Consider the following 15,134-nt stretch of genomic DNA (forward strand, 5'->3'; position numbering starts at 1 on the left):
AATTAGATGAACAATCTACGTACCTCACCACATTCAACACCCCTTTTGGCCGATACCGATTCTTGAGAATGCCCTTTGGTCTCAGGATGAGTCAGGATGTCTTTCAACAAAAGTTAGACGAAACCTATCGTGGCTGTGAAGGCACTGTGGGCATCGCTGACGATATACAAGTATTCGGCAAAAGCGCACGAGGCCATGACATACACCTTCATGAAGCTATGGAACACACCAGACGTGCAGGGATCAAGTTGAATGCCGAAAAATGCATCATCAAAACGACTGAATGTAGTTTTTTTGGACTGATATACTCACCCGATGGAGTGAGGCCCAACCCAGATAAAGTAAAGGCAGTTGAAATGATGCAGCCCCCAGGTAATAGGAAACAACTGCGAACCTTCCTAGGGCTGGTCAACTACATGGGCCCATTCATCCCTCAATTAGCTGAACACTCTGCATCACTGCGGACACTCCTTCGTGAAGATGTTGAGTACATCTGGTCTCCATCACACACAAAAGTGTCCAACTCCATCAAAGCTCTGATAGCATTAGACACCACTCTCGCTTACTACGACCAGAAGCAGCCTGTAACACTGCAAGTTGACGCATCAACCAGAGGACTTGGAGCAACACTGGTCCAAAAAGGTCGTCTGATAGCATTTGCATCAAAACCTCTCACACCAGCAGAGACACGATATGCAAACATAGAGCGAGAATTACTAGCAGTCCTATAACGATGTGACAAGTTTCATACTTAGCTGTACGGCAGACGATTCCTTGTAGAAAGCGACCACCGCCCACTCCAGCATATTCCACAAGAAAAACTTAATGCAGGCCCACCACGACTACAGCGCATACTTCTGCATCTACAGGCTTACGATATAGAGATACGCTACAAGCCTCGTAAAAAGATGGTCGTTGCGGATGCACTCTGTAGAAAAGCACGAGATACCAGAGATGAAAGTCCGTAGACACCATGTTGTGAGCGTGACACCAACAAAGTTGGAGCTGATAAGGCAAGAAACAGCCACAGACAATGACCCTCCAGCTGCTGAAACAACAAGTCACAGACGGCTGGCCTGACAGCATCAAGAAAATCCAATGCTCAATCAGACCATACTGGTCAGTCCGAGATGACGTAGCCATAGAAGACGGCACAGTCCTGGTTGGCAGTAGAATCTTGATTCCAAATGCTCTGCGACAGAACAATCTACAACAGATCACCAGGTCACCACAGCGGTCACCAGGGCATCGACAAGTGCAAGCTGCGTGCAAAATCTTGTGTCTACTGGCCAGGTATATACAAAGACATTGACAATATGGTGACAAATTGCCATGTATGCCAGAAATACCAGCGTTCTCAACAGCGTGAACCAATGATCAGTATGGAAGTCCCACCACATCCATGGCACACCTTGGGAGCAGACCTCTTTCACCATGACAAGGTCTGGTACCTGATCATCGCGAATTATTACTCAAAATTTCTGTTCATCCGCAAACTTGAAAACCTCACCGCAAGCACCATCACAAGAGTTTCGCGTGTGCTCTTTGCAGAGATTATCGTATGTGACAATGGCACGCAGTTCACCTCTTCCCAATTCCGAGCCCTAGCACAGCAGTACGGATTTCGGATCCAAACTTCTTCACCCTACTACCCCAGAGGTCATGGATTCATTGAAAGACATATCCAAACAATGAAGAGAATCCTCACCAAATATCGAGAGTCAGGGGACGATCCCAACTTAGCCCTCCTTACTCTCTGTGCTACACCACTCAAGTCAAACCTTGCATCCCCTGCTGAGCTACTGAACAGAAGGAAGTACAAGACGATACTACCCACCAGATCGTGACGATGTGCGAGATATACTGCAGGCAGACCAGTCTTCGCAAATGCAATACTACAACAGACGCTCTACCAGTTCCTCTATCCAAGAACTCCTCAACGACCAACCCATCTATACCAAAATCCGATTAACAAAACCTGAAGCCAAGGTAGAGTTATGAGCAAATCAACTACTCCTCGATCCTACAATGTGGAAACGGAAAGTGGAAGTCCGCTCAGACGAAACAGGATTCATCTGCGACCAGCTCCTCTGAGTTCTACCAAACCAACCCCTGTTCGCAATGCTCCTTCACACCCCCAGAGCAGACCGCTTTCTAACCGCCCCTCAGGAACACCGACTTGATTTGTAACAACATACCATCATGTTGCTAAACAAAACAAATACACACACAAACAGACACACAGTCATACAATACAGAACAGTTTAATTTGTAAGTTTAATCAACCTGGACTCTTATAAACAGAACAATGTTTCTCCGGAGGACTGAACTTTATAAGGAATAACTGGACTAATGAACATTTGATGTAAGTGATTTGAGATTAATCTTCATTTCCATTGTATTAATCTTTAAAGAAGAGGGGATGTCACATTCACACATGCATACATACAGGACTAGCGCCCTCTAGAGTCTAGCCCCTCACTCATGTACCTTTCCATCAAGATGGCAGCCAAGTGTTAACGTACTGATAAAAACTACCAAAGTTCATGATACAAGCTGAGTCCCTCTCTCTCTCTAAATGCTAGCAGGAGGCCATTACACTATTTTGGCTAATCAAACTCTACAAATTAACCTTATACATGTACTGTACTCAGATAACAACAAAATCTATACTATTAAAAGCGTAACCTGCGCCATCTTGGATTGAAAATTAGAAGGTCCAGTGGTATGGCATCCTTGTGGAATCCAACACGGTTGTTTGTGTGGAATTCAATACGTTTGTGTGGTTTCAGACGTCGGGTTGCAAGTCTGCAAAACCCGGATCCAAACTCGCACTTACAAGTCATGTGATTGGAGGAAGTTTGGGCGGCGACCGTGCGTCAACCACTGGTCGATGTTGTTACCAGACTTCCTAGAAATCTTTCTGACAGGCGACTCATTGGACAGTGTTTCGCAGATGGTGCTCCGGATTGGTTCATTCATTGCCCCTTGAACGCCCACCCGCCATTCGATCCGCCCTTTTTGGTCAGGTTACTTTCGTGTTGTATTAAGCATGGTTCTCCGGATTGGTTAATTCATTGCCGCGCAGGGTCGAAAGGGTCGAAGAGGCTGGGTGCCAGGACAAATCCGAAACCAATCTCACGAATTTGACCGAATTTGCATTGAATGGATTAAGTACCGTAGATTGATGTTTCGCAGGTGACCATGTGTCAACCACTGGTCGACGTTGTTATCAGACTTCCTAGAAATCCTTCTGTGGGTGACTCATTTGTTGAAAAGATTAAAGGAACACGTTGCCTTGGATCGGTCGAGTTGGTCTTTGAAAAACGTTTGTAACCGTTTTTTATAAAATGCATATGGGTAGAAAGATGTTGTAAAAGTAGAATACAATGATCCACACAAACATGCCTCGAAATTGCGTGGTTTTCCTTTTACCTCGTCGACTAACACGTCGGCCATTTATGGGGGTCAAAATTTTGACTCCCATAAATGGCCGACGGTGATAGTTCGCACAGTAGAAGGAAAACCACGCAATTTCGAGGCAAACTTGTGTGGATCATTGTATGCTACTTTTAAAACATCTTTCCAACCATATGCATTATATAAAAAACGGTTACAGGGCTTTTGTTTTGACCAACTCGTCCGATCCAAGGCAACGTGTTCCTTTAAATGGAGAATATTTATAAAAAAAGCATTCACTTCCAAACGGCATGAGAATTATCATGATGAACAAGGATGGGATCAAACGGAAGCTTAATAATTTGGAAACATTGGGTAGGGCCGGCTATAGGTTGGAAGGTGTCTAAGGGAACTTTACAATTAATAACATTTTGGGGGTGGGGGGGGGGGGGGGGGCCTTACACAAAGAGCCATTCTGGTCAGTGTATTGTGAGTGGTGTGTTGTCTGGTTTGAGACAGGCCACCTGTTGCTTGGTGAAGAAGGTCGCCGTGGGACCACTTTAGGTTGACAGTGGGTGGCGACCTTGGACCTTTTGCCAGTAAACTCAAATGGGTACATGAATACCGTTTTAGAATACGGTCTGTTCATGGAGGTATAATGTTGCAGTTTCAGAGTTTAACCATGGCGGTAGAATTGTGAAACCATTCCTTACTCTATGGTGAAACTTATACACACACGTCAAAGGCTGTTTTGAAGCTGTAAAAAAAAGAACTTTGCTTTGCATTTGGTCAAAGTTGTTAAGCAAAACGACATTAAGTTTCCTTTTGAATAAGTCCATTCACAAAATTGGTTAGAGCAGTGTGTCGGTCAGGTCTCAGAATGTACATTTTGCCAAATCCATTATGAAGATTAATTTAGCCATCGGCCCGTCGGGTTGGTTACTGATGGAGATAATATTAACAAAAGAGACCTCGTGCGGCTGAATGGGGTACATTTTTAGGAGTTTGTCTATTGACCCAAACTGGACGTAACAAACCCTAAACATGATTTGACATGCTTTCTGAAAGTGAAATGAGTTAGAGAAAATTAAGGAGTGGGGACGAGTTTATCGTTTTTATTTAGTTTGTACGATATAGGGTTCCAGAGATATGGGATGTATGGAGGTTTGTTCCTAGAGCAGCGTGAACATGAACGCGGTCAGAAATTGTGTCGTTTGTCGTTCAAATTTCGCGAGATGCAATAAGCCCAAAGTGACAATAAAACAAAACCAGACCTGCCAAGTCTCACGCATTAGGCGTGAGACTCACGCATTTGGGCTCTGTCTCACGCTCACACGCACATCAACCATTATTGGGGCAAGATCGGAAAAAAAAAATTAACGACATTTTTTGTACAAAATTTGTACAAACAGAGCGCAAATTTGCAGATTGCGCACGCTTTTGCTCATCCAGTAGGTTCAGCTCAAATTCGGCAGAGCGCAAAACGCTTATTGCGCACAAGTTTGTTCCGATTCTTTTAGCAAATTCGTTGAAATGCGCTCCACTAGCGAAGACACAACAGGCAGAAGAAGTGAGCGATTGATTTTGGACATCATTTTTAGTCTATTTTTTTCAAGTTTGGAAGGATATAATCTGACACAATCGAACCTCCACATTAACCATCAACATCTCCTGTGTACCTCAAGTGAGTTTTAATTATTCTGAGGAGGCTTTTGATGCATTTTGAAACACTTTTTGTCCACAATTAAATTTCACATTGTTTTATTTATTTATAAAAAAAAAAAAAAAAAAAAAGGTTGGGCGGCGATTTAAAAAGGCCTTCTTAAACTGGCTTTTTTTTCCGGGGGGATGGGGGTTGAGCTTTGAAAAATCTCACACATAGCTAGCCTCTGGACTTGGCATCTCTGCCTGCAAGACACTTTTTTGACGTTCACGTTAAGTGCTCCCGTTATACATGCAGCCTATTGACCAGAAAGTTTACAAGACCAATTCAGATGAGAATAAACTAAAAAGAGGTCTACGCTCTTACCACCCCCGCCCCCCCCCCCCCGAAAAAAAAAAAGTAGATAAATTAGATTTGTGGCACACAGCATGTTCCAAAAACTCGCTTTACTTATAGTGCTGTAGCAACGCTATGTATCGTGGGACGTAAAAATGTCATTTTTGACGATGTTTTTTAAAAAGGAAATGCAAGCATTATGAATGTATATTGAGTGTGTGGAGAAAGTTTTGGTAGTGTAGTACAAAAGAAACTTTAGTTATTGCTGGCTAACGGTCAGTTTCACCTATCAACGCTGATTTGAAAAACGTGTAACGTTAGGGAGGCCCAACATATTAGACCCCTATAAGGATCACGGGGGAGCCTTATAGTTTCTAGATGCATAAGGTACGTTGTCTAACCCAAAACGAGGTGGGTACAGCCACTGCAAGTAGTGGTGGACGTGCGAAATAGCTTCATTTTGGGTTAGAATTATGACGCCATGCATAAATATTGAGAGAGGCGTATAACACCCTCACCCACATTTCGAAAAATTTGTGTAAAGGATTTTTATATCCTAGCGGGGTGCCGCGCGAAGCGCGGCATCCCGCTAGTGTAAATAATACATGTACTTAATAGCCACATATGTGATTTATGCTATGGCTTGACACTGCAAAAGTGCTATTAAAACCTGCAATAAAATGCAAAATAGTAACACTGTACAGAACAACAATTTGTAAAGTTGGCAAGGAGCTGGATATCAAACATAGGGCAAACCGGCTTAGACAGACCAACCAAACAACATGTACATATTTTAGATGTTAAACTTGCATCAGGGATAAAGAATGTTAATTTTGGGTTTTTACCCATACACGGATGTGTTAGCACTGTATACTCAGTACTTTCCTGAGTCCTGTGAAAAAATATCACAGGCATATTTATTCGAGTGGGATTCGACCCACGACCCTTGCAATTCTAGAGCAGTGTCTTACCAGCTAGACTACCGAGGTTGCCCGGTAGCCAGAGGCAGTTCGAATTCCATGTTTTGGCAGCGGGTACCGCAGCGATATCGGAGATATACATGTACATGCAATCAATGGACAACCATCCATGCAACACCAGAGGCCACACCAAGGACTACCACGCCCTTATTGGCCACAAGGACTTGTTAAAACATGTTACGCACCTTGCCTATCAATGAAGTATTTAAAAGTCCTACCCAAAATGCTTTTCCCCAAGTTGGACAATGTGGAAACGCTAGGCACCCTAAATCCAACTTACATGTAACCATTAATTAAACACGATAAAAAGAGAGAAGTATATCCCAGTCCTAGTAACCCATCAGAAATTCCCCAAGTCAGAGAACGAGGGGAACAGGTAAGATAGCCTTACCGAAACACAGATGCCACTATTGTAAGAAATAAATACATATAGAAACTACTATAGAAATTACGTGATACAATTTAACCTACAAAGGAAATTCTAAGACCTTTAACATTTTACTGGTTTTTTGCAAAAAGAATTCCCTTTTCCAAGGTGAAATTGTAAGGTAGGTGGTGGGCAAAAAGGTATGACTCCACAAGCTGTGACAAAGTGATGCTTAGCAAGAGAAACTCCCTCCAAAATATAACAAACGTTTTGGAGGGCGTTTCACTATGCCATTGCTAATTGGTTGCTGCTCGATCCTGTGGATCCCCCCCCCCAAAAAAAAAATTGCCTTGTTTGGCCAGAACATGCAAATAAGCCAAACCAACCAATCCAGCACGGCAACCACCGATCTAAGCATGTAATGCACAGACAAAGGAGAAATGTGATATGGTATGCTGAGTATAAAGCATTTGAGCCTTTAACTGATAAAATGAAATATCATTGAAGAGCTTTTAAAGGCAGTGGACACTATTGGTAGTTGTCAAAGACTAGCCTTCATAGTTAGTATATCTCGACATAAGCATAAAATAACAAACCTGTAAAAATTGAGCTCAATCGGTCATCGAACTTGCGAGATAATAATGAAAGAAAAAACACCCTTGTCACACGAAGTTGTGTGCTTTTAGATGGTTGATTTCGAGACCTCAAGTTCTATATCTGAGGTCTTGAAATCAAATTCGTGGAAAATTACTTCTTTCTCGAAAACTATGGCACTTCAGAGGGAGCCGTTTCTCACAATGTTTTATACCATCAACCTCTCCCCATTACTCGTCACCAAAAAAGGTTTTATGCTAATAATTATTTTGAGTAATTACCAATAGTGTCCACTGCCTTTAACATTGACATGTTTGTTATGCTGTCTTTTGTAGGCTGTCGGTGATTTAGTTGTTACTCTAGATGAACTCAGTGGGCACGATACAGAGATCTTGTGCAGCTATGAGGAGAGAACAATTGGACAAAACTTACAATCACTTGACAAATTCTTAACAGTAAGTTGACCAAGTGTTTACATTTCAGTAGTTACACAAGTTGAAAAGGGACTTCCAATATTTGGTATATGTTTTCATGCATAAAGTAATAATAATAATTTATAGTAATTTGGGGGGCTAATCGTCCTTACTCGCAGCTAAGAGCTGAATTGCGAAGGACGCGGCTACAACGTGTTCGAGAAGCAGACATGCAAGGGCGCATTCAGCTGCCAGCCACATCAACCCATTATGACCACGGAGCACAGCCAAGATCGAAAGTGTTTGATTTTTTCCTGAGGGAGGAAAACCGGATAGTCTGGAAAACCCTCTTGGCACATCAGAGATCCAACGCACAACTCAACTCACATATGGCCCCGACCGGGAATCGAACCGGGGTCACCTTGGTGAGAGGCGAGCGCTTTACGCACAAGCCAACCGTGCCACCCAAAATGGTTGGCAAAAAGAGCATATACTGCACAAACTTTCTGAGGCTAATCGCTAAAAGCATTGACTTTATACATTTTAACGTCCTGAATGTACAGACAACCTTATTTTGGTTTTTTTGCATGGAGCCACTAGTGAGAGCTGTTTTCAAAATCGTTATGTCACTGCAAAAATGTTGATCTCTAAAAAATACTAGGCCAGCCAAAGTATGAAATTACACTTTGGACGGCATAGTTTGTTAATGGCTGGCATCCATGCTAGATGTATGGATCATGGGCTCGGGAAGACGATAAGGGTGGATGCCCAGCTTGATTTTGAATTTTAAGGTCATTTTGGGGTCAAAAGGTCAAAAAGGGTCATAATTCAATATTTTCAAAATTTGTGTCAAATTTAGTCACATTCGATAGATCGATCCATAAAATATATTTTTAACTGTATGTTGATACTACAAACCTATGTAATTAACGTATAAACTTTGACCTTGTACACAAATGTATAGCAAAACCAAGTGTAAAAGTGTGATTATCTTGAAAAGGGTACATTTGGAGTACACCAATTGTTTTTGCACTCCCAACAGACTGTGCAAGTCTCGCGCAGATTTGAACTTCCGGGACCATTATGGTCCCAACCTTATGGAGTTTTACGTTGGGGAGATTTTGTTTCGTCCATTACTTTAGTCTAATGTAGTTTATGACCATAAAAAAGGCATATGTTGTTAAAAATGTAATACTAATTAACAACATATATAAAAGTAAAAATAAAGTCAACAAAATAACGAAGAAAAACTGATATTTAAACATGACCTCAGGTCAGGTGTGTTGTAAAAAATTAAGAATTTGTGCCCATCTCCGATCAAGAAACTTACGCAGACACTGGTTTTGGCCGCGCGGGGTGGAAAGCCTTTTCATTGGTCGCTTGGGCGTCGGCTTCCTCTTTAAAATGCGTCACGCGTTTGTCTAACGCCCTTGCGACCATCGTGCGTCCGCGTATAAACCAGATTTTAGTAGTTTCATATTCAGGCGTTGATTTACAAAAGGGGTTTCAAAACATTTAAAATCAAACAAACATCCTTGTCCCAGAGTTTTACTTGTGTTCATACATAGACTTTAACCGATAATTGTGTATTTGTTTAAAAAGCTAAAACTTAATTAAACAAGCTCTAATGTGTATTTTTGTTGTTCAGATTCGGCATTAAGAATAAATCAATGGTGCATTTTATGTTTCAAACAACTTTTTTTTGAAAGGTAAATGTACCCAGGCATATTTTTTTTTAGAAAAAAAAAATTCAAATACCACCTTCATGTAATGTCATATTGAGGTCAAAAAGTGCCCTCAAAAAGTGTCTTACTGAGGTCAAAATTTTTTATTTTTTTTTATTTTTTGCCAAATTTTACCCCAGGCGGCAGATCTATTCATAAAACTTATTTTTATCATCATAATGACATTCCAAGTCTGTGAAATTAAGAGTTAATATGTTGTTTTGTACACAAACTTGTAGGAAAATTAAATCTAAAGGTGCATATCCTGAGCATACCAAATGTTTGTTTGCACAGATCCCAGCACTGCATAATGACAGTTTTAACAAACCTTTTTTGAAAGGTAAATATACCAAGGTAGTTTTTAGCTTTAAAAAATTCATATTACACCATCCGCATTGGTAAATTGAAACAAGAAATGCGTATGCTGATTCATGCAATTAGTTTGATATAGTAGTTGTATAGTTTGACGTGCTCAAAAACTGCATGTCTGATTACAAAGTTATTTTTGCGCCCAATCTTCCCAAGTACATGTACGCAGTTAAATACTCAACTTTTATAAGTGAATTAACAAAGTTGAACATTCTTTTTTTGCAGTAAAATGTTGTTTTATCCTAGTTAGGCCTATACTTTGTAGCTACGATGGGGGTATGGGGTATTGTGCAGTGATACATTGTATACTTTCTTATCTGGAGTGCCATTATTCAAAGCTAAATCCAGAGCTACCATGTAACCAGGCACACCAAATCCACTACAGCTTGACATACTTTTATGCCAAGTTTCTTTGATGAAAGAATTCTCACCACTCTTCAGGCACTAGCAGACAGCAATGACACTCTCATCACTTTGATCAACCACTTTGTGGACATAACACAGGTCAGAAACATACCACCATCACAGTTGCCCGGCCACTATACACATCAGGAAGAAATGAACTTAAACGGGCAAGTCCAAAGTTTGAGATTTAAAATTTTTTCAAGGGAGGACTACGTCTGCTTCAACTTTCTGAAGGATTGCCAACACATAGAAAGTACTAGGCTTGGTTAGGCCTACTTGTGGACAGAGGCGGGTGTTAATGAAGCCAATAATTTATGACTGAGCCCATGCTTCAAGGCAAAGCCTACTTCCTGCGCGGCTCTGTGGCACATAAACGGTCTGTGCTTGAATCTTGGTTGGTTAAAATTGTTTAAACAAGAATATGTGGAAGTTGAAAGCTTGCCCAAAGTGTGGTTAAGCAGTTCAAATAGAGGGGCGGCAATCACAAGCAGAACTCTCCAAAGCACAGTAGGCCAGCTTTCAGATTTTCTAAGGAGTGACAATGGTCATGAGCTCATAAACAAATTCAACAAGCACTCTAGAAATCCAAACTCCCAACCGTGGTCTCATTACATTGAGATGGTGGAGATTGAGATCCACAGTACTCGGAAAGACAGATACTTGATCACCAATCTGGGAGCTTTTTCCGCAATGCTGCCATCCCCATCATCTATGACCACAGTAACTTTGATCATTAGGGATGTGTTCATCTGGCAGATATGAACCTCCTCAAGAAGACAGAGATGTTGATGATGTTTAGAAGCTTTCATAACAAACAGTAAGATTTGTTGTGTTCCGACTAAACTCAACCTTGGCGAAGAAGATGACACAGACTCTGATATTGTTAGAGAGATACCACTGGTATCTTTGACAACCAAAGACATGCACCAGTTGATGTGGTAAGTGATCTTCAATCAACTCCAGATCATGGAACGCAGTATATAATGACCATCTGGAAGCACCGTCTGCTTCAAGAAACTGTTGGTTTTAGTGACGCAAAAATATTGCGCAAAAACTTTCTCTGATCTGTACAATATTAATGTTTCAACCAAACAAATTATGTACGGTACAAAAGCCTATCAAAACGATTGCTCAATGCTGCCACTGCTCAATGCTCAGTTGCTCAATGCTGCCACTGGAACCTACAACGTGGTCTTGATCGCTAGATCGGAGAGGGCTCCACCAAGGCAGTGACACAGTCAAAGAGAATGGGAAGAAAAAGCCAATTTGAAAGTTCATCGATAGACCGGGGTTCCACTCCTACACGTCAGGTATGGGCTATTGAACAAAGCTAATCTCAAGTTCTTGTCAGATGTTTTCGTAGAGAAGGGCAAGGGTCTACTGGAAAGATGAGGAATAGAACAGGCGGGGGTTCCTTTATGTTACGGAAGCCAAGGTCCTTTTAGGAGAGATGACGTTTTGAGGACACCTTAGCAGGCTGACACCCTAGCAGGCTGACACCTGGTTGATGCTCCTTGCATAGAGGCAGTAAATGAAGGATAAGAGTGATTTGCAGGTGGAGAAATGTCATTTCTGGTGAACTAAGTGAGTTCAAAAGCGTCAGAAACTTGGAAAGAAATGCACATTAATTACCCGATACGTTCAATGAGAGACTTGCCAACCTGTAAGGCAGCTTCCATGCTCTTTCATGATGCGAAACAGCCTCTCCTACATGACCATTGGAAAACGAAAGTCTCTAAAAAGCAAAATAAGTTAATATGTGTCAAGGGAATCGGCCGTAATAGAGAACTTGCTCTCATTTAGCAGTTTGGTAACACTTGTGCACCTTGGTATAAAATCATCAACCTTGTCAGGCTCCAACTCTTTTGTAAATAAGGCGAAGAAGCGTCTGGAGATGTTATTGCCAACAAGAGATGCACCGACACTTCACACAGCATAAACTAGGAATACATGGACGTCTCATCTCTCACACTGACACAGACACAGAGCTTAAAAGAAAGAGTGAGGTTACCTGGAAGACTACCCCTATCTCATGCTTGATTTGAGCTAGTTTTATAAGGGCGCAAATCAAAGGGCACCAAGTCAAACTATAAAACTATGTCAAACTGTTCTGCGTGAATAGCATACAAGTACCTTTTTGTTTCATTTTACCACATAGGAAAGTTTGATATGATTTTTTTTTAATGCCTTGGTATACTGACCTTTCAAAAAATTTGGTTTTCATACAATTACATGGTATATGCATTGCTGGGATAGGAAGTGCAAAACACTGTTTTATGCTCAAGATACGCACTTTTTGAGAAAATTGCAATTTAAGATTTAATTTTCCTTTACATTTGTGTACAAGACAAAAGATTAACTCATAATTTCACAGACTTTGCATGTCAATTTGATGTTGAAACTATATTTTATGAATAGATCTGCCGCCTGGGGTAAAATTTTGCGAAAAAAAAGGAAATTTTTGGCACTTTTTGACCTCAATATGACCTTACATGAAGGTGGTATATGAATTTTTTTCTTCTTTTAAAAACTGCCTGGGTACATTTACCTTTAAAAAAAAAGTTGTTTCAAACATATATTTTATATGCACAATTGAGATGGGGAGTGCAAAAATGCTGGTATACTAAAAATGTACACTTTTCAAGATAATCACACTTTTACGTTTTGCTTTGCTATACGTTTGTGTACAAGGTCACAGTTTATCCGTTAATTACATACGTTTTTCATATGAACATTAACTTAAAAATACATTTTATGGATAGATCTATCACTAGGGGTCAAATTTTGTGAAAATTTCAAAAATGCAAATTTTTTGCCTTATTTTAAATTTTGACCTTAAAATGAGTCGAAGGTGGTATTTGAATTATTTTTTTTTCTCAAAAACTGCCTTGGTATATTTACCTTTCAAAAAAAGTTGTTTGAAACCAATATATGCACCAATGAGGATGGGGAGTGCAAAAACAATGGGTGTACTCCAAATGTACCCTTTTCAAGATAATCACACTTTTACACTTGGTTTTGCTATACATTTGTGTACAAGGTCAAAGTTTATACGTTAATTACATACGTTTGCAGTATCAACATAATGTTAAAAATACATTTTATGAATAGATCTAGTGAATGTGATTAAATTTGACACAAATTTTGAAAAATATTGATTTTTGACCTTTTTTGACCTTTTGACCCCAAAATGACCTTAAAATCCAAAATCAAGCTGGGCATCCACCCTAATCGTCTTCCCGAGCCCATGATCCATACATCTAGCATGGATGCCAGCCATTAACAAACTATGCCGTGGTTTTTTTTTCTAGAGCACTTTTAAAGTTTGGCTGGTCTACTAAAAAGCATTTATGGGAGAATTATTCTGAAAATATACACACAAAACCTCAGGCACACAGATCCGTTTTTGCAGAGCCTTTTTATGCAAGAACAAGTATTTAAAACATACATACATACATTAAAGTTTTTGGACTGACACAAAAACCTCAATGATTATTTAGTTATTATGCATTTCAGAACCAATTATAAAGCCAATACCAGTATGGATCCTCAAATTTTCTAGGGAAAGCCCCTCCCCCCCCAACACACACACTCAGAACAGAACTGGAAGGTTGCCATGACTACAGGTCTATCACAAGCATTATGAATTTAGGTCTGTAGCGGCAAAGAAAAAGCTTACTGTTATGTGTTGGCAACAGTTTCTAAATTACAAATAGATAAAGATAGTTCAAAAGAAGAAACAAAGTATTCATTCCTTTTATTCTCTTTTCATTTGTGATTTTTCAACAGCTTGTGAACGAAATATTCGTAGTTGATGAGATACCATTAAACCAGCAAGACCCTGTATATCGTAGCGAGGACATACACATTCTGTCAATGAAGAAAAGGTGACCTAGTCTGCCTTCCTGACATTGGAGAGGACTTGTGATATTTTGAGGTAAAAAGGGTAGTCCAATGGAACTTGTATGTATTGTTCAACACAGGAATTGAAAACTCTTCTTGATATTGAAAGGGCACCCCAACCATAGAAAAAAAGTGTAATCTGGAACCAAGCAGATGAAGATATTCATGTGAATCTTGCAAAGTGATACACGTATATTGTAATTGACAGGTTGCCATGTTCAACAGATATAGGTGCCAGCATTGCCTTATGGAATAAGTTATTGTATTTAAATATCTTATCAATATCAAATACCTTATATAAAAAAATCGTTGCTTGAAGCACTATTTCAATAATGAAGAAGGCAATCCCCAAGTGGAGCATTTCAAGAGACTTTTTTGCCCCAATTTAAAACAACTTAATGTATGCAAATGACAAGCAAATGGCCGTACGCTATTGGACACGATGAGGATGGTACACACTTTGTTTAGACATTATAAAATGTACCTGCACATGTAGTTAGACCCTCTTCTGGAGAAGTATTTTCTGCTCCTAAAGGTAGGGTCGCCATTTGGTAATGACCCCAAATCAATGAAAATATTTGAACTCTGAGAAATGATTTTTCATGGTGTCCGTTTGTGAATGTGGTGGCCAAAGATGCAGTTGGTGCCTGCTGTAACCTTGCTAAACAAAGATAGATTCAATGTTCGTGTGAAAACACAATTTTCTCAGTATAAGAGTTATCCTACCTTCAAGGCAGACCAAGGTATGCTTTTTGAAAGAAACTTGTTTTTGCCTGCTGTCTCCAGTTGGCAGCATGGTTATGTTTCTCATTGGGACTGTTCAACATCACTGTGGACAGAGACAATTAGCTCCATGCATTTTGGGAAGCTAGTGTGTATTTGATTCTCCACTGAAAATGTATCAAGTACTTAATGTCAAATGTCACAATAAGTTGCACAAGTGTAACAACAGCTATCAAAGAAATAGAGGAATAAAGCACT

General features: G+C 40.2%; 1 protein-coding gene across 4 annotated transcripts in view; it reads left to right on the forward strand.

Annotated features, from left to right (window-relative positions):
• LOC139938008 (protein N-lysine methyltransferase METTL21D-like) overlaps nt 1–15,009 on the forward strand; it is a 36,574-nt gene extending 21,565 nt beyond the window's left edge. For all 4 annotated transcript variants that reach the window (XM_071933350.1, XM_071933349.1, XM_071933352.1 and 1 more), the window contains exons 5-6: nt 7,675–7,794; nt 14,040–15,009. In XM_071933350.1, the coding sequence (XP_071789451.1) occupies nt 7,675–7,794; nt 14,040–14,141 (222 nt within the window). In that variant the 3' untranslated portion in view covers nt 14,142–15,009. The remainder of the gene's footprint in view (nt 1–7,674; nt 7,795–14,039) is intronic.
• Nucleotides 15,010–15,134: the final 125 nt, after the last annotated feature.

This window comes from Asterias amurensis, chromosome 6, assembly GCF_032118995.1.
Source record: "Asterias amurensis chromosome 6, ASM3211899v1".
Classification (NCBI taxonomy): Eukaryota; Metazoa; Echinodermata; class Asteroidea; order Forcipulatida; family Asteriidae; genus Asterias; species Asterias amurensis.